General features: G+C 39.9%; 3 protein-coding genes across 3 annotated transcripts in view; 1 reads left to right on the top strand and 2 right to left on the bottom strand.

Annotated features, from left to right (window-relative positions):
* LOC306909424 (mitochondrial tRNA methylthiotransferase CDK5RAP1-like) overlaps positions 1–1,391 on the bottom strand; it is a 9,075-nt gene extending 7,684 nt beyond the window's left edge. The window contains exons 1-2 of the mRNA XM_079483108.1: positions 865–1,391; positions 688–791 (exon numbers count right to left, since the gene is read on the bottom strand). Of these exons, the coding sequence (XP_079339234.1) occupies positions 688–791; positions 865–1,138 (378 nt within the window). The 5' untranslated portion in view covers positions 1,139–1,391. The remainder of the gene's footprint in view (positions 1–687; positions 792–864) is intronic.
* Positions 1,392–2,087: 696 nt separating this feature from the next.
* On the top strand, positions 2,088–6,260 carry ghrh (growth hormone releasing hormone). Its single transcript, XM_079483142.1, has 6 exons — positions 2,088–2,208; positions 2,618–2,708; positions 4,875–4,976; positions 5,110–5,214; positions 5,317–5,445; positions 5,534–6,260. Exons 2-6 carry the CDS (start codon positions 2,629–2,631, stop codon positions 5,625–5,627), a joined length of 510 nt encoding a protein of 169 aa, XP_079339268.1. The 5' UTR covers positions 2,088–2,208; positions 2,618–2,628; the 3' UTR covers positions 5,628–6,260.
* On the bottom strand, positions 5,878–15,308 carry rpn2 (ribophorin II). The gene is made up of 18 exons (XM_079483141.1): positions 14,989–15,308; positions 14,756–14,880; positions 14,020–14,207; positions 13,389–13,484; positions 13,106–13,281; positions 12,948–13,023; positions 12,731–12,865; positions 12,459–12,635; positions 11,401–11,519; positions 10,984–11,089; positions 10,435–10,526; positions 10,234–10,348; positions 9,937–10,131; positions 9,729–9,815; positions 9,515–9,610; positions 9,324–9,399; positions 8,963–9,092; positions 5,878–6,408 (listed from the first exon to the last, which is right to left on the bottom strand). The coding sequence occupies exons 2-18, from the start codon at positions 14,766–14,768 to the stop codon at positions 6,393–6,395; spliced, it is 1,893 nt and encodes a 630-aa protein (XP_079339267.1). The 5' UTR covers positions 14,769–14,880; positions 14,989–15,308; the 3' UTR covers positions 5,878–6,392.
* Positions 15,309–23,663: the final 8,355 nt, after the last annotated feature.

Genomic DNA, 23,663 nt, shown 5'->3' with positions numbered 1-23,663 from the left:
AACCTCCACCCACAGGAATACGACAAAAAGGGGCGGGGCCTTCCTTAGAGAAGAGGAAGAGTTGTGCTCTTATGTTGTGTTTGGTTATCAGAGATTGTAAACTACTTTCACTTTCATCACAGTCCTAAAGCTGGGAATAAGAATTCAGCTACACACTGTCTAAGATAACCAACGGACAAATTTCCCATGACTTTAACATCGGCTGTGAAAGCTGTTCTGTGTAATACACTGATATTGTGTGTGTGTGTGTGTCTTTAAAACACTTCTACGAACATCCTCTGACGTCCTGCTTGCATGTGTCTCCTGGTCAATGTTGTTGTTTTATTATCCAATATAAAAAGGCAAAACTAACGCATTTGTTATTAGTGTTCGACCAATCACAACAGCTCACGGATATGGTATGGGTGGGAAGTCTTCCCACACACCCACAAAAGCTGGGAACCAATCACGACAGACCTGGTCAGCTTTACCAATCAGAGCGTTTCGGAAGGAGGGACTTTATTTAGACCGGAAGAAATCCAGTCGTTTTGGTTAGAAGAGGCACAGCGGTGAACCATAGAATTGAAATATATTTATTTTTATAAATGAATATTTTAATTATATTTTATTAGAAACATAAACATCCACTGTTAAACACCCAAAAAACAGCGAAAGATCGGGACCTTTAACAGTCCTTTGGTACCTCACCTCTGTTAGCTGACGGGTTCTTGAATATCCTGCTTTCTGAAGAATGGAGCACGCTATATCAGTGTCGTTGACATTCATCTGACAGCCATACGTTTCAAAATACACTGCAAGACATTTGACATGTCAACACGTTAAACTAATTTACAAATCCATGAAATGTTTTGTCAATATTCAGACCTTTCCGTGAATGTGTCGAGCTTGTATCTTGGGGAATATAGTGCTGCTCGTATTCCTCATGCAACTCTGAATCGGAACTGTTGTTTGGGGTCTTGATGAAGTCTTGAAGACTCGGACCAGATGCCAGTTTACGGTTCAGCTCCGTCGCTCTGCTGTGATCTTTAGTACGAGATCCTGTACAGTAATATCTGAGATGTCTGTCTTTGTGGATAAATGGAGAAATACATTTTCTCACGACAAACCCCAAGAGTCTGAGGCTGCTATTGACCTTCATGTCCCTTTCTGACTGATGCTTGGGTTTGTCAGAAAAGCAGATTACTTCAGTCTATGAAAAAATACGCGCATGATATTTGATGATAGGCATAAACTAGTCAACATGTTGTTACCTGTAACGTAACAAACAAATAAGTAAATAAACCGCATGAAATGCCATGAAGCGATCACTTATGAGTACACGTGTGATCACACTGTTGTGGCTGCTGTAAATATGGCGACACACAGGAATTACTTCAAAATAAGAGTCCTACAAAAAATCCACAATGGCGCTACAAATAAATAAGCACCATCTCCCTCAAACAACGTACTTGACTTTCTATTTTCGTCTACTGATATTTGCAACTACATATGGGTGTAAATACTTTAGAGTAATACTTTAGAGTCGCTTTAGATAGAAACATATGCCAAATATGTAAATGTATAACAAAAAATTGCTATTTATATTATAAAGATAATATAAAACAATATTATAGGCCTACTAAGAATTAGTTTTCTTACCTGTCACAAATGTACGGTTAATTTTATAAACTTAATAAATCTATCCTGCACAATTACCGACAGCCCAAGTTAAAATATAAAGCCCTTTTCTGATGTTTAAAATACATCTCATCTATAGAGAGAGAAAGAGAGAGGGAGGGAGAGAGAGGGAGAGAGAGAGAGAGAGAGAGAGAGAGAGAGAGAGAGAGAGAGAGAGAGAGAGAGAGAGAGAGAGAGAGAGAGAAAGTAAGAGAAAGTAAGAGAGAGAAAGTAAGAGAGACAGAGAGAAAGAGAGAGAGAGAGAGAGAGAGAGAGAGAGAGAGAGAGAGAGAAGAGAGAGAGAGAGAGAGAGAGAGAGAGAGAGAGAGAGAGAGAGAGAGAGAGAGAGAGAGAGAGAGAGAGAGAGAGAGAGAGAGAGAGAGAGAGAGAGAGGGAGAGGGAGTCCCTACCTGAGTCTCATTCAACTCATCACTTCAAAATGAATCCTAACCCTGAGCAGCCATAGTCAACATCTCTCTACTTTGTTGCGTATTTTCCACACAATCGCTTAGAACTTTAAGAAGAGAATATCAAGAAAGGCAAAAAATTAAGGTAAGTTAAATTTTCTCTTTTTCTAGGAATATTTTTTGACGGTTATTTTTGCTGAGAATATGTTACATTGAAGTTACATTGCATGGCCTTAAGATCAGTGCCCTGGTTTCTCTGTTCTTCAAAGCACCAGTAGATTATTTTCTAAGGTTCTAAAGAACCCTTTTATGAATCTTAATTTGTAAATCAAAAATTAATTTGTAAATTACTCAAATCAAATGGAACCGGAAAATCAGCTATATCTGCAAACAACTGGACTGCATTTCTAGAAATATCACAGAGAATAAAAAACAATCTGAGAGTACCATTAAAAAAGCAATTACAAGGTCCACTGCAGTAAATTGACCAAAGCCAAGTAAGTGAACGTGTTGCTTCAGCGGATTGTGAAATGTAATGTGAAGTGTGTTTTTAGGTCTGGTCAGAATGCTGCAGAGAACGGCCCTGCTAACGCTCTGCTGTCTGTTACTGCCGGCAACATCGTATCCACTTTATCCAGCACTGAGGTCAGTTTCATGCACTTTTATTGGTTATGTGTAGGCTGTTTGTTTGTTTATGTTTCTTTAATCAGGCATTTGCTATAATATTGTACAGGTAACATGACTCTGTGTTTGGTTTAACTGTATTTGTATTAATACACATTCTATAGCCCTTTTCAGACCAATGCCTTGGTTGAATAGTTTTTATGTTTTTGTTACTAGAGAATAACGGAGCCTTATCAAAAATACAATACTTTTTTTGTTTTGTTTTAAATCATTGTGTATGTACTTTCTAAACCAGTGGTTCTCAAACTTTAATCCCCCTTCGCTTAGCCACTGTTTGGTGACAACAAATTAACAGCTCATGACGGATTTTTACAAAAACATTGGTATTCGATTTTATACAGCAACATGGCTAGAGAGCAGGGAATGAGGTCCAAACAAAGAGTGTCTCTCTGTGATTTGCTGTATGTGAGCACATACTTAGAATCAAAGGTCACTGTAATTGACAGAGGCTGAGCTCTGCTTTTGTTCAGTATAGGGTCAGGGTTTCTAAATAAAAACACACACCGGACATCTGTGTGGTCCATTCCATACTTTTCAAGAGCATCTCTTTATTTCTTTCCTTTAATTCATGTCTTGAAGGGTTGAGGATCTAAACACAGCTTTATTGATTCAAAAAGGTAACAAATCCAGGGCAGGCAGCAAACAATCACAGACGAGGTCACAGGCAAAAGTCAAGGCAGGCAGCAAAGCTTCACAAAACCAAAGAACAATCCAAGGTCTTACACGATTATCCAACAATAAGAACGCTCAGAAATACAGGTTGTAACACTAACAGCACTTCGCACTGAATGACAGAATGGACGCGGTAAATAGAGAGTTAACAAGACCGGGTGATGAAGGCAGTGCGCTCTAGTGGACTTGAGGGCACTGCAGCTGGTGACTGTTACGATCAAGTCGGGTTCCCAGTCCCTTGTCCAGCCGCCGGAGAGTGCCCAGCCACTGACATCCTGCCCTTTCCAGCCAAGACCCAGTCCGCCGCAGGCATCCAGTCCTGCCGCAGGCGCAGCTGGGATTCCAGCCGGTAACTAGTCCTGCCCAGCCGGCATTCCAGCCGGTACTCAGTCCTGCCCAGCTGGGGTTCCAGCTGGTACCCAGTTCTGTTCAGCTGGCCTTCCAGCCGGTACTCAGTCCTGTCCAGCCGGCTTTCAGCCGGTTCTCAGTCCTGCCCAGTCAGCGTTCCAGCCGGTACTCAGTCCTGCCCAGCCAGTGTTCCAGCCGGTACTCAGTCCTGCTCAGCCGGCATTCCAGCCGGTACCCAGTCCTGCTCAGCTGGCATTCCAGCAGGTACCCAGTCCTGCCCAGCTGGTGACTCTGCCGGCCTCTTAAACAAGTGACTTGAGTGCCTCCTCCAAGACTAAGACTGTCCCACCCTTTCCCAACCAATCTGGACTTCCCTCCATGAACTCTTGTGTTCTCCCTCCCCTGTTTGTTATTTTTATTGTTGTCCCACCCTAACCCATTTATTGTGATTTGTTGTTTACCCTTGTGAATGTTTACAATATGTTGTTGGTTTTTATCTGTCACCCAGTGGGTCTTGTCCCGTTAGTCGGCTCCCTTGATTAAGGGGGGGTCCTGTCACGCCTCCTCATGTCTTGATTTCCTTGCCTAGTGGCAGGATCATGACAGGGCCACGTGTTTTGTGTGGAAAGAAACATATTATCAGGCCAAAATATGCGTTCTCTCCGGTCTCGTCTTTGGCTCCGCCTCTCTCGTTTCCTTGTTAGCTTTCTGCCTGTGTCTCATTACCCACACCTGCCCATTGTTATCTCCCTTGTTAGTCTCATATTCCCTCGTGTCTATTGTCCTGTGCTCATTTGTTGTGTGACGTTTGCTCGTGTCCTTGCCACGTGCCTTGCCCTGTTTGATGTACCTTGCCTGGGATTACATTGCCCTGTGTCTGTAAATTCTGTGTGGATTAGTCTTGTCATGTTTGTCTAGTAAGTGAGTTAGTTCTTTTACTTTTGCCCCCTCGTGGGAAGTCTTTTGTTTCTGTTTAGTTTTCCATTCTGATGAATGATGTTCCCTATAAAACATTTCTACTAAATCAGCAACCTGTTTTTTAGAACATTTTAGATTATATTTTTTGACAATGTATGTGCATTTCACAGTGTTTGATATGTTTGTTAGGTTCGGTCAGAGAGCGGCTGCAATATTAATGACCTCCTCTATTGAGGACCCAGTGCAGCTGCCAGCAGATCCCTCCTCACAGACACCAAACGCAGAGTTCAGGTCAGTCTTCCATTGCGTTATTTACACTCACCTCTTGTCTTCACCCTTCGTGTGTTTCAGATTTTCTAATGTGGTCTTAATTAAACAAATCTTCTATCTACAGTATGAAGGAACAGTGTGATATTTGTTTTAGGTCTGAAAGACATGCTGATGCCATCTTTACCAACAGCTACCGGAAAGTTCTCGGTCAAATATCTGCCAGAAAATTCCTACAGACTGTTATGGGCAAAAGACTTGGGTTGGTATCAGACCAACATAGTACATTGCTTTTTGTCAATGTTATACATGGTTAGGGTTATTTTAACATCTCATGACATCAAATTTGCATTCTTTTATTCAGAACAGAAACTCAACAATATGTTAAACGCCAGTCTGGTATCTACGGAGACACCTTCAAGCAAAATGTGGATATGGATGTCATTGAGAGGGAACAACGTTATAGAAAGCCACAAAGATTTATAAAAACTATGTAAGTTCTGTCATGTTGTACCTAATAAACACTATGAATATTTGTGGTTCTTCAGAGTGGATTCTTACTCAATTAACCCTTTCTGCAGTTTCCCGTGCACCGACACCAGACAGCAAGTGCGCAGAATGTCTACCACACGAAAAATAACCTGTGGAAATCTACGAACTCTTAAAAATACATAAAAATCTCTATTGTCTGCATCTACACTTCAGAAAAAGGTTTTTATTATATACCAGTCTTAACTTACTATAAGTTTTTATATGACCAGAATCTTAATTCACGGTATTTTGTTACCGTACATCATATAATTGAAGAGGTTACTTGTTATCAACGTAAACCATCTGTAACTTTCAACTTCTGTACATCATTTCCATGGTTGAACAATGTAAGTTTGAGCCTTTATATAATACAATTTAACAATCAACCACAAGCCGTGTTTTCCTTGTTTATTTCTTTCATTAAAAAACATTGAGTTAGCCATCTGTGTTGTGACGACTGGGAGAATGATTCCAAATTCTGTATGTGTGATGACAAATAAACATCCTTGTCTGAACATTGTGGAAAAAAAGGTGAAAAAAAACTCCAACAGGAAAATGCTTATTCATTACAAAAAATTAGGGGACAGGAATTTGCATTAAAATCCCCCCCACCCCCAAAACAGTGGATGAACACCACAGACCATCAAACACAAGCTACTGTACCAGAAACATTCATTACATCCCCAATGTAGCAAATTTCTTACAGTGCATTCAGTTTTCAAATAAAGAGATTGGAAAAAGTCAAAATGCATGTTCCTAAATAAATCAGTTGATGTCAGGCTGTGTGTATGAAACTTATTCAGAAGAGTCTTGTTTCACTTTTTAACCTCCACCAGTACTTCCCCAGTTTCTTAAATAAAGACATGAATATGAAGCATCCACGGTCTTCTTTAGATGATTCCTCCAACATTATTTTCCTTCGAGTCTGAAAGAGAGATTATTGAAAGCCTTTAATAAAACGGCAGAAATGACAGCAACACCAGTGCTTGCGAGGCAGCAAAGAAAGTGGTGAAGTTAGTTTATAAGATCAGATAGACTAGGTTAAACTCTAACCAGAACCTTTGAGAAATATCAATTCTGCCTTGCAAACGCCATAGAATATCATGTTTATGAGAATAATTATTTCAACATATGAGAAAGGTACAATCGAAACATTGAGGGGGAATTCAACTGTTTGTTTGTAAGCACATCTTTATAATCGGATTCAAATCATTTATGCAAATCAGTTAAACACGGCCAAAGAATGATTGTCCTGAACACAATAGGACAATTGAATGAATCCAGCTGGTGGATACAGCCGCCTATAACATTCTGGCAAACTTTGCTAATATTGTACAACCTCCAATGCTGAAAGCACACTTCATTTGTGTGTGTTAGAATATATGCCCAGATATTTAAGTATTAAATAATTTAGTTATTACTGCAGGTTGAATGTTACAAGTCAAAACTTTCGACATACATTACATTTGCTTATCAGTTTTAATGCTTTTAGCTGAAAGCCTTTTTTCATTTGTGCAAAAATGTTTACGTAGTGGCAAGGAAAATGTTATTTCATAGCTTTGATGACTGTACTGTTGTAAAATGTAAGAAACAATAAGATAAATGTGTCGAAAAGTTGTGTATGAGAGGAATTTCAATTAAATAAGTGGCAACATTTCAGTGAATTCCCCCCTTGGTGTTTTCCAAGTTGTTGCTCATGCAAAACTCCAATCAAGCAATTCAGCAACCGAGGAACCTACACAGTAACAAAAGCACTTGGGGCAAAAAGAAAAGTTGAAATCTCAGATTAGGCAATTCATCAGGTGGGTTATGAACTGCAGGTTAACAGTCCATCACTGCACAGACAAATGAAGTGAAACACAAATATAAGTGATCACGACAGTCAACCACAATCGATCAATAAACAGCACGACGTGTGAAAAATGAGTCCACAGTTTTGAATTGCCACAATGTGTCAAAGATGACAAGCTTCACACCGTAAAACACACCAACACGGCCATGCTGCATGTGTTGCCATGGAAATGTTGATGCCTTATTATGGGATGCATACGTGCCAGCAGCAAGCTTACTTTAGCCTGGAAGACCAGCCTTTCTTTTTAATAACATACTGGCATTTACCGCAGACTTCTATACTTTGCCATCCTACTACTTTGTTCGGCGGCGATCCTGGAAGGGTAAAGAAAGAGAAAGGATGGAAAAATCACGCAAGAGAGTTAAAGAAACAGGCACTGAGGCTTGTGCCGTTCACGCATACAGAGATGTATATGCTGAACGTATTGTATGTTCATACACTATTGGTGAGATGCACTTGCTATATATTAATTATAAAAAATGATGAATGGGACCAATGACATTCAACTTCATACTTTAAACTGAAATCTGTTTTCATACATGTTGGCCCAGTTTCACAGACGAGGCTTAAGGCTAGTCCCAGACTAAAATTAATGTGTGACCGGTCTTAACTGAATATAACTGGCCCAGAGATGTCTTCATATACATTATATATCAGTGCAATTGTTTTGTCTCGTGATGTAAACCAGTCATGTATTCTTCAAAGGCATTTTTATAAAAGCAACAAGGCAAAGTCCTGGTTTAAATTAAGCTGTGTCTGTGAAACTGGGCTTTCAGGATATACAGTGAAAAATTAAGAGTAAAATAATGTTTTGTGTCGGCAAATCACTGTATGTGTGTATATCCCACAGTAAATAGAAACTGAAGAATCTCTAGACAAGCAGAAATCAGCATCCTTCCTATTTGTAGCTCGGTTCTTTAGGTCCGGAGAAAAACCTAAAGACACCAAACCTAACAGCTTAAGCAAAAAGTCGCAACGTGATTGGATAGCTTTTAAGATTACGGAATTTACCGGACATCCAAAACAATGCTGTGTGCTGGCTTACACCTGCTCTGGGTATGCCTGCGCATATTATATTTTGAGCAAGCAGGTAACTCACAAAAGCCTCATGAAGTGTTTAAAGCAGTCAAAACGGTGCCAGGAATTCCTCCGTTACACACACAAGCACAGATCTAAACACTCCTTTTATATTACCAAGTCACTTGATTTTCCGGTCGTATCGTATCACTTCCTGTTTTATGTGAGAAACCATACTGGTTAAAGCTCAACAATGTCTAGACGCTTCTCTCAGTGGTCTTTTTGAGGGCACTACAGAATAATTGAGCGAGGAATTGTCGACTAGACGCAGTAATTTAACAGAGCACACTCGTGAAACTACACTCCTGTGAGATTAATCTAGTCCTCAAGGACAGCAAATGAGAAGATCATGCCCATTCTGAGTGAACAGAGTGCGTATAAACACATCAGAGAGGATGACACGTACATAAGTTGGGCAGAGAGAGACAGACGGACAGAGAGAGAAAAATCGAAGCCTTCTTTTGTGAAGCAGCCAAACAGTTGGTCCTATAATGAGTACAAAAGCTATGATATCAGTCTAAAGGGACATCTAGTTTTGTCTTAGAAGTACCGTTTCACAGCTTTTTGTGCCAGCATACGGTTCCCAGCCAGGAATGTGAGGCTGCCAATGATAGCCAGATACTTCAGAGTCTGGAACATGTCTAGGTGAGTCCAGTACACGTACATCAGACCCAACATAGCTGGAAGCAAAGCCATTAAAAATGATTAAAAGAGAACAAAGATCATATTAAAAGTACCAACAATACACCCCCGAAACAATTTCATTAATTCTGAGATTTAAACACAGTGTGCAAAATACCCTACACGTAACTATTCTGCTTAAATGACCTAAATCAACATTATCCAATCATAAATCCGCTCTAACGTGTTTCAGTGATGGACCAGTCAGAATGAGAATCACGTGAACTTACCTGCATGGCCTATATGGAAGAGAATAGTGCTGGGCGACAGGGTAAAGTTCGAGAAATTAGCTCCCAGTTTAAACCACTGGACAGGACACAAAAGAGAAACACAAATGGGAGTGAGACAATGACAAACAACATCATCATCATCACAGTGATAGACCACATCTATTAACCGTGTCATTTAGGGCTCATCTCACCAGTATGAGCAGGAGAAGCAATGGAGACAGAACCAGGGCGGTGAATGCGTTGGACACGACGGTGGGTGGTTTCTTCTCTGGCTCCCTGAACAGATGCTGTGGACACACAATGCTATCAATAACAGCAACAGAAACTAGGTGACGGGCACTTCATAAATAATCAAATCATACTGAATATTGCTCACATTTGACCTAGTTTCTCCAATTCTCTTACCTGGATTTCTGGTTTGGGTGTATATAAATTTTTGGTCTGAATTGTTGAAGGTGCCTCTTCCTCCAGGAACTTGAGCACCACATCAGCCTTGAAGAAAAAGAAAAAAACATTTTAAATGCAATGATTCTGCGCTCATCCTGAAGCACGCTTATTAATACATGAACCCAGAGGAACTCTCATACTGAAAGATTCTAAAGGGTCTCCTTACCACATGCCATAAGATGGGGTTCTCCAACGTAGCATCTCCCATCATCAGGTAGAGAGCGTAGGTGCCTGAGATGGAGTCAAACTCTGTCTTACTCACGGCTGTGTCCAGCTCAAACTTGTACACGTTTTTGCTGTCGGGCTCGGCCACAAACACCACCTCCTGACCGGTCTTCTGGTTGTGTAACCTCACAAAAGTCTGAAAGCAATGACGAGAGTAAGTTAACACTAAAGACAGAATAATAAAGATATTCACTTCACATGCTTGTTTGTACAAGTTTAAACCAGTTGTTATAAACACCTGGTGAGGGGTGAGTTCCACTCCTGTGGTCTCATCGATTAACTGGAATGTCATGGCAAAGTTCTGATGGCCGTCGGCCATAAAGGATCCCTTGGCTTTACTTGGATATTCCACTCTGAAACACGGTTTGGCACAAATGTCGGCACAATTTTATGTTGACAAGGCAATGAATATAAAACCCGAGATAAACGCTAATCTTACCTGCTGGTTTTGGGGCCAATGCTCTGGTCCTTATCTACCACAGACAAGTCCATGTTGTTGATGGCGACCCTGGTAGAGACTTTCACTTTGAGCTGAGAATGAAAGATTCAAAACTTCCATAATTGACACACAATTATCCAAAGGCATTACATCTTGTCCATTTGCAAGGACACATATGCAGTGAAGAAAAATACAGCAATTACAGAAATTATGCAGCGTTTTTAAATCTTTTGTTTGGAGGAAGTGACCTATGACCTCACTGAAATTATCTAGGGTTAATGTGACGTGCACTCGACCTCATAATTATACGCAGAACAGTCAAATAATAATCTTTACGCAGCTACAATGCAAACGCTCGCTGGACCAATCGAACGTGCGAACACTGAATGAATAAGGGAATGAGTATATCGCGACAATTAAGAGTTAAACTCTGAGGTCAACTCTTTGCACTTGTATATGAATTCTGAGCAGTCATGACAAAATGTTAAACATAAGCTGAACTAATGCAACCTTTGAATAAACATCTCAAAAATGTTATATTTTGTTTACCTCAACGTGGTTGGCGACAAATCGGCTGTCGCCGGTGACAGCAACGGAAAACTGATAGTAGCCACTTGCTGGCTTGCTAGCCATGAAATTCAGCTCAAACACTCCACTGTGGAACAGAAGAAAGATTTAGAGACACAGGATATACTTCCAACTCATTTCACTTGCTGCTCAAAATAAACAATCAAGTCTATATGGTTGTAACCATTAAAAACAATGGTCATCAATTGAATAGAATATCTCACAGAGACCGTTCACGGTCACTCTTTTTGGTAGTTGTGCCATTATGTTACTGCTCATTCGCATTTTGCACCAATTCTTGTTATTTGTTGGTTTTGTCACTGCAAATCAGATTTTTTTCCTTGTGGTATAACCATCACTTGTAAGCTTCACATCAGCTGCATATGTGACTGTACGTACTCTTTAAGGCTGAAGGGTGTCTGGCTCAGGGTGGCAGATTTTGAGGACACAGCAGTGGCAGACTCCACCAGAACAGTGGCTGAAGTGAGCGGCTGACACAGAACATCTGTCACATGAAGCTGTAAGAAATACACAAAAACAGATCCGCGTCAAACAATGAGTGCATACGACACAAATAACAACTAGTAATATTAATCTTCAATAAATAAATAAGTTACTAGTGGTGGCCAGTATTTGTATATGTTCGTTGCTTTCCCTTTGTGGCAATTCTATGGTGCATATCAACATAAAACATTAAATACTACTTTTAAAAAATTGTTTTCAGTTTGTTTCCTTTAACAATATTTCTCCAAAATTTCTGGTAGAAATATTGTTTCTTTTTGCATTTATTTGAAGAAAATGAAGACTGAGAAACAGGTTAAAATAACGGTACGATTTTTCAGATCTCAAATACTGCTAAGAAAACAAGTTCATGTTCCCTTTTAAGCAATACAACAGTAATATTTCTACATGTATTTAGGAAAAGTTCAAATATTATTTGTATGTGATAACTGTGATAAAAATCCAGGTTTTCATGTGTCTTGTCATGCTGTCAGTCTTTCACATTGCTGTTGGATGACTTCTGAGGTTTGATTTTGTTGAAATTCAACAGAAAGTGGACTGTACTGACCACATAAATCTAGGAATGATTACATGATATATTGGAATTGTCTCTTATTTTTTCACTGGCTGAATATTATTGCTGTAATGCATCTGGATAATTGCAAAAATCCTAGTTAAGTGTAATTTTCACACATCTAAAGTAAAACCAAATATTGTTTTATGTAAATAAAGAAAGTAAGCTAATGGAACAAATTGATTACAATTAAACAATATTTTTATGTCACAGTACGGAGGATTTTTCAATTTGCAGTGGATTATAAAATCAGCCGAACAATTATACAAACACATCCATGCACAAAACCCTAATGTGTCCTGGTATTCCAGATTTCTAATCTTTAAACAAGCACTTCCTCCTGTTTTATTCTGTTATTCTGTGTGAAATGTTCCTGATGTACCTGAAGGAGGGGGTGGCTGTGAGAAACTGCAGCAGGGCCCCGAGCGCTGACGATAACAGGCACATGGAAACGATTGTTGGAAAGTGCCGCAGCCGCACTGGCCACGCTGAACGCCTCCGACAGAGAATCCCATGACTTCTTACTAAAGATGGAGTTCACCAGCTGTATTACCTGATCCTGAGATGGTTAAAAAAAGCTGTCATTTATCTAGCGATACAAATACTCAATCGAACAGTCGGTTGTGTTAAATCACTGCGAGATCTCAGCTCTACCTCTTTCAGTGGAGGTTCCATGTCCACATGATCAGACAGAGCGTAAGCAGAGGACACAAACAGTGCTGTGGCCTCCACACCCTCCTCAAACTGAAGATACACTCCACCCAGATCATCCAAACGCGCCGCCAGATCCTACAACACAAGAGGAAGTATGTAAATCTACTAGCTTCCATCTGCTTGGTCTTCGCTGAGGTGACGTGCCAAACCATCGCACCTCAATCTCCTCCAGGATATCCCCGAGTTCAGCTTGCTGAGAGAGACGAGACGCGGTCTGCAGAGCCAGAATGATTCTGTCAGGAGAGGAAAAAATATCTATGACTAGAACCGACAAAACAAAGCATCTGAAACGACAACGTGGTGAAAGGTACTCACGCCAAGACGTTGTCCTCTTTGGAGATGCGAGCTTTCAGGGCACTGACCACTTCCTGTGAGGCCAGAGGCAGTCCAAGAGAGCTGAGAGCGCTCACAGACTGATGGATCTGAGACGCTGTGGAGTCTTCACTTACGGCAGCCAACAGCAAATCACGCGTCTCGTTCGACACCGGGATCTAGCACGTTATAACAAAGCAAAAGCTGTTATCGCCAAAGCTCTACCGCTTGAACTCAGCATCCACAACAAGTAAAAATTGGAGTACAATGTATGAGGATGTGTTACCTCGCATCCAGACAGAACTTGACTGGCTTCCGCAGCATAAAACAGAGACTCAACGCTGGAGGTGTCCAGATTGGACCTGATAAACTTGCATGTCTCCTAAAGAACAAATACATGATTCCATTACGAAAAAAATAAAGATAGGATCTGTTCATGTGTCTCAGCGAGTACAGCATCCCGTCAGAAGTGCAAAGAGGGTTCATGGGTTTGATTCTCAAGGTACAGTCCTAATGTTAAAAACTATACCTTAAAGGGATAGTTCACCCAAAAATGAAAATTCTGTCATTTACTCACCCTCCAAACATATATAAGTATCTTAGTTTCGTCTTCAGACAAAGAAAGTTATTTGAAAAAAAATGTAACCGAGCAGATCTTGTTCCCATAGTATTTATTTTCCCTACTGTTACAGTAAATGGGAGACGAGATCTGCTCGGTTATTGACATTCTTCCAAATATCTTCCCTTGTGTTTCGCCGAACAAGGAAATGTAAACAGGTTTCGGAAGGGTGAGTAAACGATGACAGAATTTTCAATTTTGAGTGAACCATCAGTTTAATAGGTACATGCACAGTGGGTCACATAATAGTATCTACCAAATGCATTAAGGGTCAACAATACAAGTCATGTTTTCTTACATCTGCATCAGCAACAAAGATTCCTAACTTGCTCAGTCCAACAACAGAGTAGTAAACAGATTTGAGGTCGGTGAAGGGCTGGCTCAGTGCAGCCTGCAGTCGGGTCACATCGCTGGCGGTCAGGTGATGGGTCGGGGTAAGAGTCTGGGTCCCAAGAACCAGAGACAGGATCAAGAGGCTGAAGTAACCTTCGAAAGAGACGGACAAACCAAACTTAAAGACGCATAGAATGGTATGCACGTTATGAATGTATGCAAAGTACTGTAATGTTCCTTTTATATAAGCCAACAAAACACATAAAAGATTCCTAACTCGCTCAGTCCAATGACAGTACGCATGCTAGATATAACATGCACGATATAGATATAATAACCCAACAGCATTGACATGTGAAGCTCTCAATAAATGAAGGACACACCGGCTGCCATAGTTATAACGTTACACAGAACAGACTATGAATGAGAATTACACCTTACAGCTAAACGATTAAACCTCGTATTGTGCACATACAGAGTGCTTCAAATATTTGCGATCGTGGACAGAAAGATGAAAAAGACATGAAAGCACTCCTGAGTTTGAATACTGAAAGCTTCCTGCAACACCACTGTCCGGATTACACGCGGTTAATACGCGTTCAACTCAATATACATATAACAAATAAGCAAGTAAGATTAACATCATTTTACGGAGTTAATACATATACAAAACCATACAAATGTGCTAAAATACAACTTACGGAGCTGAGCCATGTCGCCTAATGCAGCGTCACCAAAAGCCCGGAGAACTTCCGGGACACGTGGATGAAACCTATTTCAACGCCTGTGAGGTGAACGTTTTCTTTCACGCGCCCTTGTAGCAGACCTTTAAAAAAATACGTATCGCCTCAATTGTATATTTAGTCTTTAGTATAATAATCCTAAAATACATGCATTTCACAGAGATGTCAAATGAATAAAGTAAGCAATATACTGATGTATAGTCTTCCCCCACAGACAAGATATGGTATGCGCCACGTCGTGTTGAAATGAATGGAGCGTTGGGCAAATGCTGTTAACGCAGGAATCACGGAAATTATGTTCTCCTTTAATGTTCATCAAAAATAAAGTCGTGCAGAAATCTTCACGGTGATGATGTCAGACTTTAAACTTAAAGCAGCTTTTCTGGTATAAACACGAAGGGAAGCGAAAGCGAGCGCTTTGCTTTGTGTCTGTTTGTGATTGGACACTTCCAGCAGTGGTGCTCATTCCAGCCAATCAGCTATCAAGAAGTTGTCAAATGAAATACCATACCTCACAAAGCAAATTTTCTGTGTTAAATATAATCTCATTTGCAATCGGGCCAAATTTGAGTCTATTATTAAAGCCATCCCAAAATCTGTTATATGTCTAATTAAAGAAACTCTCTCTTATTCTGTCGCTATAATCCCACATCTCCCCGCACTTGTAGTTGAAGGCCGTGATTTTAAAGGATGCCAACTTTCAAACCAAACGATTAGAAATAAATTTAACAACATTTTTTTTCCTGTATTAGTTTATAGAAACTCAATTTCATTTTTTTTTTTCAAAAGATACCATTCCCAGACTTCGAACCAAATATTTAAGATTTCCTTTGCCCCCCAAAGTTAAAGAAGTTCATTTCAAAATTCTAAATGGGATATATCCATCGAGTGAATTTTTACGAATTCGATTTGGTTTTGATTCCAATAAATGTTTATTCTGTGATGATATTGAAACCTCAGAGCATTTGTTTTTTCATTGTATGTATGTAGAGGCCTTATGGTCTGACATATACGACTGGCTTCATCCAAAGATACCCCACCTCGAAGACTTCACAACAAAGGACATTATATATGGACGTTTAATGGCAAATGACAATGACTTCCTGGTTAACAATATCCTCATGCTTGGGAAATTTTTTGTGCATAAAGCTAAATACCTAAAGGTGATACCAAGATTCTATGCCTTTCATGGTGAATTTGTTTCATTTACAAAAGCCCTTACAGTAATTAAGAATAATAATGCAATTAGTCTTTTGTTTAAAATAGAAGAATTTGCTTTAAAGGAAAAACCCTAGCCCCTTATATATTTTTTTACATGTATTTATTATTTTATTACTTGTATTATTATTTAACGATTTTTCTTGTTTGTGTGTATGTTATGCACCTGCACCCGTTTTGTACATTTATGGGTAAGAACTGTTATCATTGCCATAATGTTTGTACATGAATATTTGTTCAATAAAAAAAATAAACATAAATAAAAAACCTCACAAAGCAAATAATGAACTTCCTGCTGTAATTACCTGCAGTTCAAAGGTGATTACATTTATATAATTATGCGTGAATATAAAGCATATATGTGTATAAAGTGGCTGAATGCCCAGCAGGAAAGTGTGAAAACGTATCTATTGTGTGCATCTATACGGCGAAAAGTGTAACGACAAATCCATCGTGCAAACCTCAACATTTTATGCCGATGTTAAGCGCATAAAACAATCACAATGATTTCAGTCATTACAGCAGCTCTGATCAGACCGCAGATGGCGCTAGACACGCACGTGAAGCGCATGAACTTCTGGCACAAGCTTTCTTGAAGGTCCAATGTGTCATTTCTTGGAGGATAAAACAGACCAATTTAGGTCATTTAATGAATACAAAATAAATAAATAATTGAAAGGAAAACATAACTTTGTGGGACTATCTGAAGGCTCGCGTGACGCTGGAAAAACGTGAACTCCCGTTGTCACGACTCTCTCAACAGTTCTGGCGGCGACGAGCAGTCCCAGCAAACACAGAACGTTCCCCCAACGTTCCCCTATGGTTCCCATTTGGTTTTTTCGTTGGGAACCACAGGGCAACGTTCACAGAACGTTCCCTGTAGGTTAGTTTTTCCCTAACCAACAGCGAACGTTACCGGAACGTTCCCTGCAGGTTCGTTTTTTCTAACCAACAGCGAACGTTACCGGAACGTTCCCTGCAGGTTCGTTTTTTCTAACCAACAGCGAACGTTACCGAACGTTACCGGAACGTTCCCTGCAGGTTAGTTGAACGTTACCGGAACGTTCCCTGTAGGTTAGTTTTTTCTGACCAACAGCGAACGTTACCGGAACGTTCCCTTCAGGTTATTTTTTGAGGGTAACAACACAACCAAAAACGTTCTGTACAGGTTCCCTCTAGGTTATTAACTAATGAAAATTAGCAAACAATCGCAAAAAAGTGCTTGCTAACTCTCTTTCAGATTCCAATTACCATATTGCACACTTCGATTTAAAATCATATTTTTATATTCATAATTTATCGAGAAGTATCCTTATATAAATGCATATATTTTCTTAGAAAAACGAAAAAAAAAATTGTCACGTTACATCTTGCTCGCGTGCGGTGCCCGTGAACTCTGAATGCGGGCAGCCTATACCCAGCAAACAATTTTTGGTTCCCAGAACGTTCTGGGAACGTTAGTGCGTGGTTCCTAGAACGTTCCCAGAACAGATATTCTAACGTTCCCTGTTGGTTTTCCAGGAAAGTTTTCTTGAGGTTAATAGAACGTTCCCTGTAGGTTAGAGGAACGTTCCCCTAACGTAATAATAGAATTACTATATATTAAATGTAGCATGAGAAATATATATATATATATATATATACACAACTACAAAAAATTTAACCAAAATATAAATAAAACAAATAGAAAGAAAATCAAAACTTTAAGACGTTAAACTGGTAATATTTAATTTTATACATATATCATAATGACCATTTATTAAATGTAGAATGAGGCTACAAATATAAAAGCTACAATTATTTAAAATACAGAAGCAATATCTTCACTTCAGCATCATCTGAAAACAAAAGAAAACGGAAATGAGTGAGACGGATCTTAAACACTGTAGTTGAAATTAATCATTATTATGTGAAATAGTTATTAATTGCTTTTATCTCCAGTGACTGATGTTGATCCTTAATATGCCTGCAATTCATTTACAGTCAAGGCATTTAGCAGAGGCTTTTCCTACTCAAAGCCACAGTACAAAATGGAAAAAGTACAATACAATTATTTGGCAATTATATGAAGAGTTCTATACAAATGAAAGTACATGCAGTACAATGTGTTTTACTAAAAACATTTACAAATCTTTTCTAAACCCATTGATCCATCTTATAAAAATTATTTAAAAACATATACTTACAATATGCCAAAGACGCTCTGTGAAAGGGCTCCTAAAAGAGCCTTTGGGGTAGAGGTAGCTGCTGTTGACACACACAAAAGAGCAAACATGACTCAATTGCATGACATAAAATATGAGGAACATGGCAAACAAGATATGCAGATTAACTGCTATGTTTTTTACTTACTATACAATCAGATGCCAATTGACTCTGGAAAAAAGAATAATTATTTTAATGGAATAAATTCACAGATTTATATGATTTATGAGTATGTACATTTCAATTTATATGTGCTCCAGCAATTGGAAGAATATTGAAACCCACTAACAAGTAAGAAGGGGCACTGCAGGACCAGGATTGGGAAACACTGATTTAAAAAAATCAAACGATTTGTTTTATATTAATCCGTGCGAATTTGCCCCATTAGCACAACGTGACGTTAACTGAAAGAACCGGTGACTGTAGCCTATAAAAGAAGGAAGACAGTACTCATGTGCTATAGCTTACTGTTACATGTACATGAAATGTAGGTATAGGGAGTCCATTTTATGATAATGTTCTGGGGGTTTCATGTTAAAGCAGCAGTAGATTAATTTGAAGTGTTGAAACCTATCTTATTCTTGCTGCACTAGGTAAACTATTTTTTTAGATTATTAAGCTTAACGTTATTTACATTTAAGTTTATACGTTAAACTTAAAATTCGACCGGTTAAGTACAAATAATTACCTCAGGAAAACGGTCAGTGATTTCAATTAGAGTGGAATATGCAGCTATGCGCGCACACGTACACGGCCTCAGTTTTACAACTTAGACTATTTTACCTTTCTCGTAGTTTTAAATGTAATTTACAATCAATTTACAAGCTCACTACAGGTGTCTTTTTTATATGCTGATAAGTTAAAAAAGTATTTTACCTCAGGAAACTGACGGGACCGGCCGGCTCCTCTCAGAAGGCAGTCGCTCTGTGCGCGTGCGGTGGCCACAGACCTGCCTATAGGCTGCCCGCATTCAGAGTTCGCGGGCACCGCACGCGAGCAAGATGTAACTTGATTTTTTTTTTTCGTTTTTCTAAGAAAATATTTGCATTTATATAAGGATACTTCTCAATAAATTATGAATATAAAAACATGATTTTAAATCGAAGTGTGAAATATGGCAATTGGAATATGAAAGAGAGTTAGCAAGCACTTTTTTGCGATTGTTTGCTAATTTTCATTAGTTAATAACCTAGAGGGAACCTGTACAGAACGTTTTTGGTTGTATTGTTACCCTCAAAAAATAACCTGAAGGGAACGTTCCGGTAACGTTCGCTGTTGGTTAGAAAAACGAACCTGCAGGGAACGTTCCGGTAACGTTCGCTGTTGGTCAGAAAAAACTAACCTGCAGGGAACGTTCCGGTAACGTTCGCTGTTGGTTAGAAAAAACTAACCTGCAGGGAACGTTCCGGTAACGTTCGCTGTTGGTCAGAAAAAACTAACCTGCAGGGAACGTTCCGGTAACGTTCGCTGTTGGTTAGAAAAAACTAACCTGCAGGGAACGTTTCGGGAACGTTAGCTTTTGGTTAGGGAAAAACTAACCTACAGGGAACGTTCTGTGAACGTTGCCCTGTGGTTCCCAACGAAAAAACCAAATGGGAACCATAGGGGAACGTTAGGGGAACGTTCTGTGTTTGCTGGGTAGGCACTGTGGCCACCGCACGCGCACAGAGCGACTGCCTTCTGAGAGGAACCTCCGGTCCCGCTGAGGTAAAATACTTTTTTAACTTAATCAGCATATAAAAAAGACACCTGTAGTGAGCTTGTAAATTGATTGTAAATGACATTTAAAACTACGAGAAAGGTAAGATAGTCTAAGTTGTAAAACTGAGGCCATGTACGTGTGCGCGCATAGCTGCATATTCCACTCTAATTGAAATCACTGACCATTCTCCTGAGGTAATTATTTGTACTTAACCGGTCGAATTTTAATCTTAACGTATAAACTTAAATGTAAATAACGTTATGCTTAAAAATAAAAAAAAAATTGTTTACCTACTGCAGCAATAATAAGATCAGTTTCACCACTTCAAATTAATCTACTGCCGCTTTCACATGAAACCCACAGAACATTATCATAAAATGGACTCCCTATACCTACATTTCATGTACATGTAACAGTAAGCTATAGCACATCTATGAGTACAGTCTTTCCTTCTTTTTATAGGCTACAGTCACCGGTTCTTTCAGTTAACGTCACGTTGTGCTAATTGGGCAAATTCGCACGGATTAATATAAAACAATTCGTTTGATTTTTTTAAATCAGTGTTTCCCCTGGTCCTGCAGTGCCCCTTCTTACTTGTTAGTGGGTTTCAATATTCTTCCAATTGCTGGAGCACATATAAATTGAAATGTACATACTGATAAGTCATATAAATCTGTGAATTTATTCCATTAAAATAATTATTCTTTTTTCCAGAGTCAATTGGCATCTGATTGTATAGTAAGTAAAAAACATAGCAGTTAATCTGCATATCTTGTTTGCCATGTTCCTCATATTTTATGTCATGCAATTTAGTCATGTTTGCTCTTTTTGTGTGTGTCAACAGCAGCTACCTCTACCCCAAAGGCTCTTTTACTGTGTGTTCACATAGAGCGCGAATGAGGCGTCAAAAACGCGCTATTCGCGAGTAGTTGGACGCTTGAACATTTTGTGTTTACTCGCTTCATTCGCGCGTGAAATTCGCTTCATTCGCGTCATTCGCTTCACTGCGTCATTCGCTTCATTCGCGTCATTCGCGCCATTCGCGCGTGAAATTCGCGTCATTCGCGCTATTCGCGCGTCAAATTCTCTTCATGGGAGCCAGGCGAATCCAGTCTTTGCGAAATGGCGGACATGGATTACGTTGAGAGGATAGCTGCACTGTATGTGCTATGGAGGGCTGAAAAACGGCGTAAACAAGTTCGGCGCCGTGTCTGGGTCCACCCGATCCTTCGGAGGCGCACCCAGCTTGGTGAGTTTCACCAACTCCTCCAGGAGCTGCGCCTGGATGACGGCCGCTTTCAGTGGTACTTCCGACTGAGCAGGCCCCAGTTCGATGACCTGTTGTCCCGTGTCGGTGGGAGGATTTCCCTCCAGGACACTAACTACAGGCGCTGTATTCCACCTGCAGAGCGCCTATCAATCTGTCTCCGGTCAGTAAATAATTTAATATTCTGTGTGATTACAAGTAATTAACGACTGAACCTCCACATACACATGACGAGTTTGTTTCAAATTAATTTTAGTAGCGATGACTGACTGAATCTATTTTTTATTCCGTTGCCTGTATGTAATATTAGTTTTGCATTGAGTTCAGAGGCTGTCATGTTGATTAATTCACTTTCTTGTGTATTTTCGACAGTTTCAATATGAAAAATAACGGTTAAATTGATTAAATGTATTTATTGCATTTTTAAATGCTAAGATGCTATGTGAAACTTTGAAACAGAATATAGTGGTTTTCATCTTGCCACTATCAATAAATTTAACTGTAAAAAAAATATATTTTCTAATATGGAATCACAATCTGCATTTATAACCATGTTCATTTTATTTTCTCTTTCAGATATCTTGCCACAGGAGACTCCTTCCGGACCATCGCCAGCAGCTTCCGTGTTGGTGTCTCCACAGTCTGCAAGATTGTCCCAGATGTGGCGACTGCAATCTGGGACTGCTTAGTAGAGGAGTTCATGGCTGTGCCCTCCACAGATGAATGGAGGTCCATTGCAGAGGGTTTTGAGGAGAGGTGGAACTTCCCGCTCTGCTGTGGAGCACTGGACGGCAAGCACGTCATGATAAAGGCACCCCCCAATACCGGATCCCAGTTTTTTAATTACAATGGACATTTTTCTCTAGTTCTTCTAGCTGTTGTGGATGCAAGGTATTGCTTCCGGGTGATTGATGTTGGGGGATATGGCCGGACAAGCGATGGTGGGATTCTGTCTAACTCAGCCTTTGGCCAGGCACTCCGTGGTGGCACCCTCCATCTTCCACCTGACCGTCCTCTACTAGGAGCTGACCACAGAGGACCCCTGCCCCATGTCTTTGTGGCAGATGAGGCCTTTCCCCTCAGGAAAAACCTCATGAGGCCATTCCCTGGGCGCTCCCTTCCCCGAGAGAGACGTGTATTTAATTACCGTCTGTCCAGAGCCCGGATGGTGGTGGAGAATGCCTTTGGGATCCTGTCCTCACAGTGGAGGATATATCGCCGCCTCATAGAGGTTCAGCCTGATGTTGTGGAGAGGTGTGTGAAGGCGACGTGTGTCCTCCACAACTTTCTGAGGAGATCTGAAGAGGCACCTGCTGTGAGGGCGGGGGTGCAAGGTACAGAGGAGTCGCTGCAGAGTCTTGGTCGGGTTGCAGCAAATAATTCTGCCAGAGAGGCCATCCGGGTTCGGGACAGTTTCATGGCTCACTTTTCTGCCGAGGGAGCAGTCCCGTGGCAGCCGACTGAATAGTTTTTGTTCATTACATACTGTGCTGTTTATGTCTTTTATGTTTAGCTCCTATAACTATTCCATTCTATTGTCTTTTCTTTTGATTTCCACACTTTGTATATTGTAAATGATAAATGGAGCCATCCTCCAAAATCAATCCGTCTCGTTGCTACATTCTCATTACACTATACCACAACACTGGTCCAATCACAAATAAAAAAAAATTACTATACTATTGTGAGTGTATTTGCAATACGACATAATTAAAGTGAATGTACAATTCGAATGATTGTAGTCTTAATATATAAATAATATTTGAATGTAACAAATATAAATGATGATTTACTATGTTATACACAAAGTAACACACCAAAACCTTTGATCATTTTATAGAACATTTATTTAAAAAAACATTTATAAAAATAAAAACTATATACAAAGAACATTTACAACTATTTACATGCAGGAATAAAAAGGATCTTGTTTGGAAGAGGGAAGAGTGAGGGTCAAAATGAAGTAGAGGAGAAAGGAGAGAAAGTCTGTTTCATTCCCTGCAGAGATTGCTGCCTCTTTTTAAAAAAACTAATCCGTGGGCTCCAATTGTTCCAAAGTAAGCACAACTGTGCTGCTTTCATAAATTAATTTGTGAATTTGAAATTTCACAAATTCCTTTGTCTGAGGTGGCAATCTCTCCAGGGAAGGGACCAGACTCAAGAGGAAGAGCTCATCCTCTGAGCGTGGAGGCGGCATTGGGGCAACAGGACGGGTCCGGAGTGCTTCAAGCAGCTGTTGCTCCACCTCTGATGGCTGCTCCCTAGGCCTTCTCCGAGCTCTTCTTGGTGGTGCTGTAACAAATGATAAAACATTTTGTACTATGAGAAGGCATAAAAGGATTAAACTAATTCACAAACGTCACTGTAAGTATAATATGCATGTAAACATTGTCATAATTGCCTGTACACACCTCTGGGTACAGCAGCAGATGTTGAAGCAGCAGCAGGTTCCGGCAGAGGGGACCCAGGCTCAC

This window comes from Barbatula barbatula, assembly GCF_947034865.1.
Source record: "Barbatula barbatula genome assembly, chromosome: 20".
NCBI classification, from domain to species: domain Eukaryota; kingdom Metazoa; phylum Chordata; class Actinopteri; order Cypriniformes; family Nemacheilidae; genus Barbatula; species Barbatula barbatula.
Note: the sequence above shows the minus strand (reverse complement) of the source record. Positions and strands in the feature narration are given on the sequence as shown.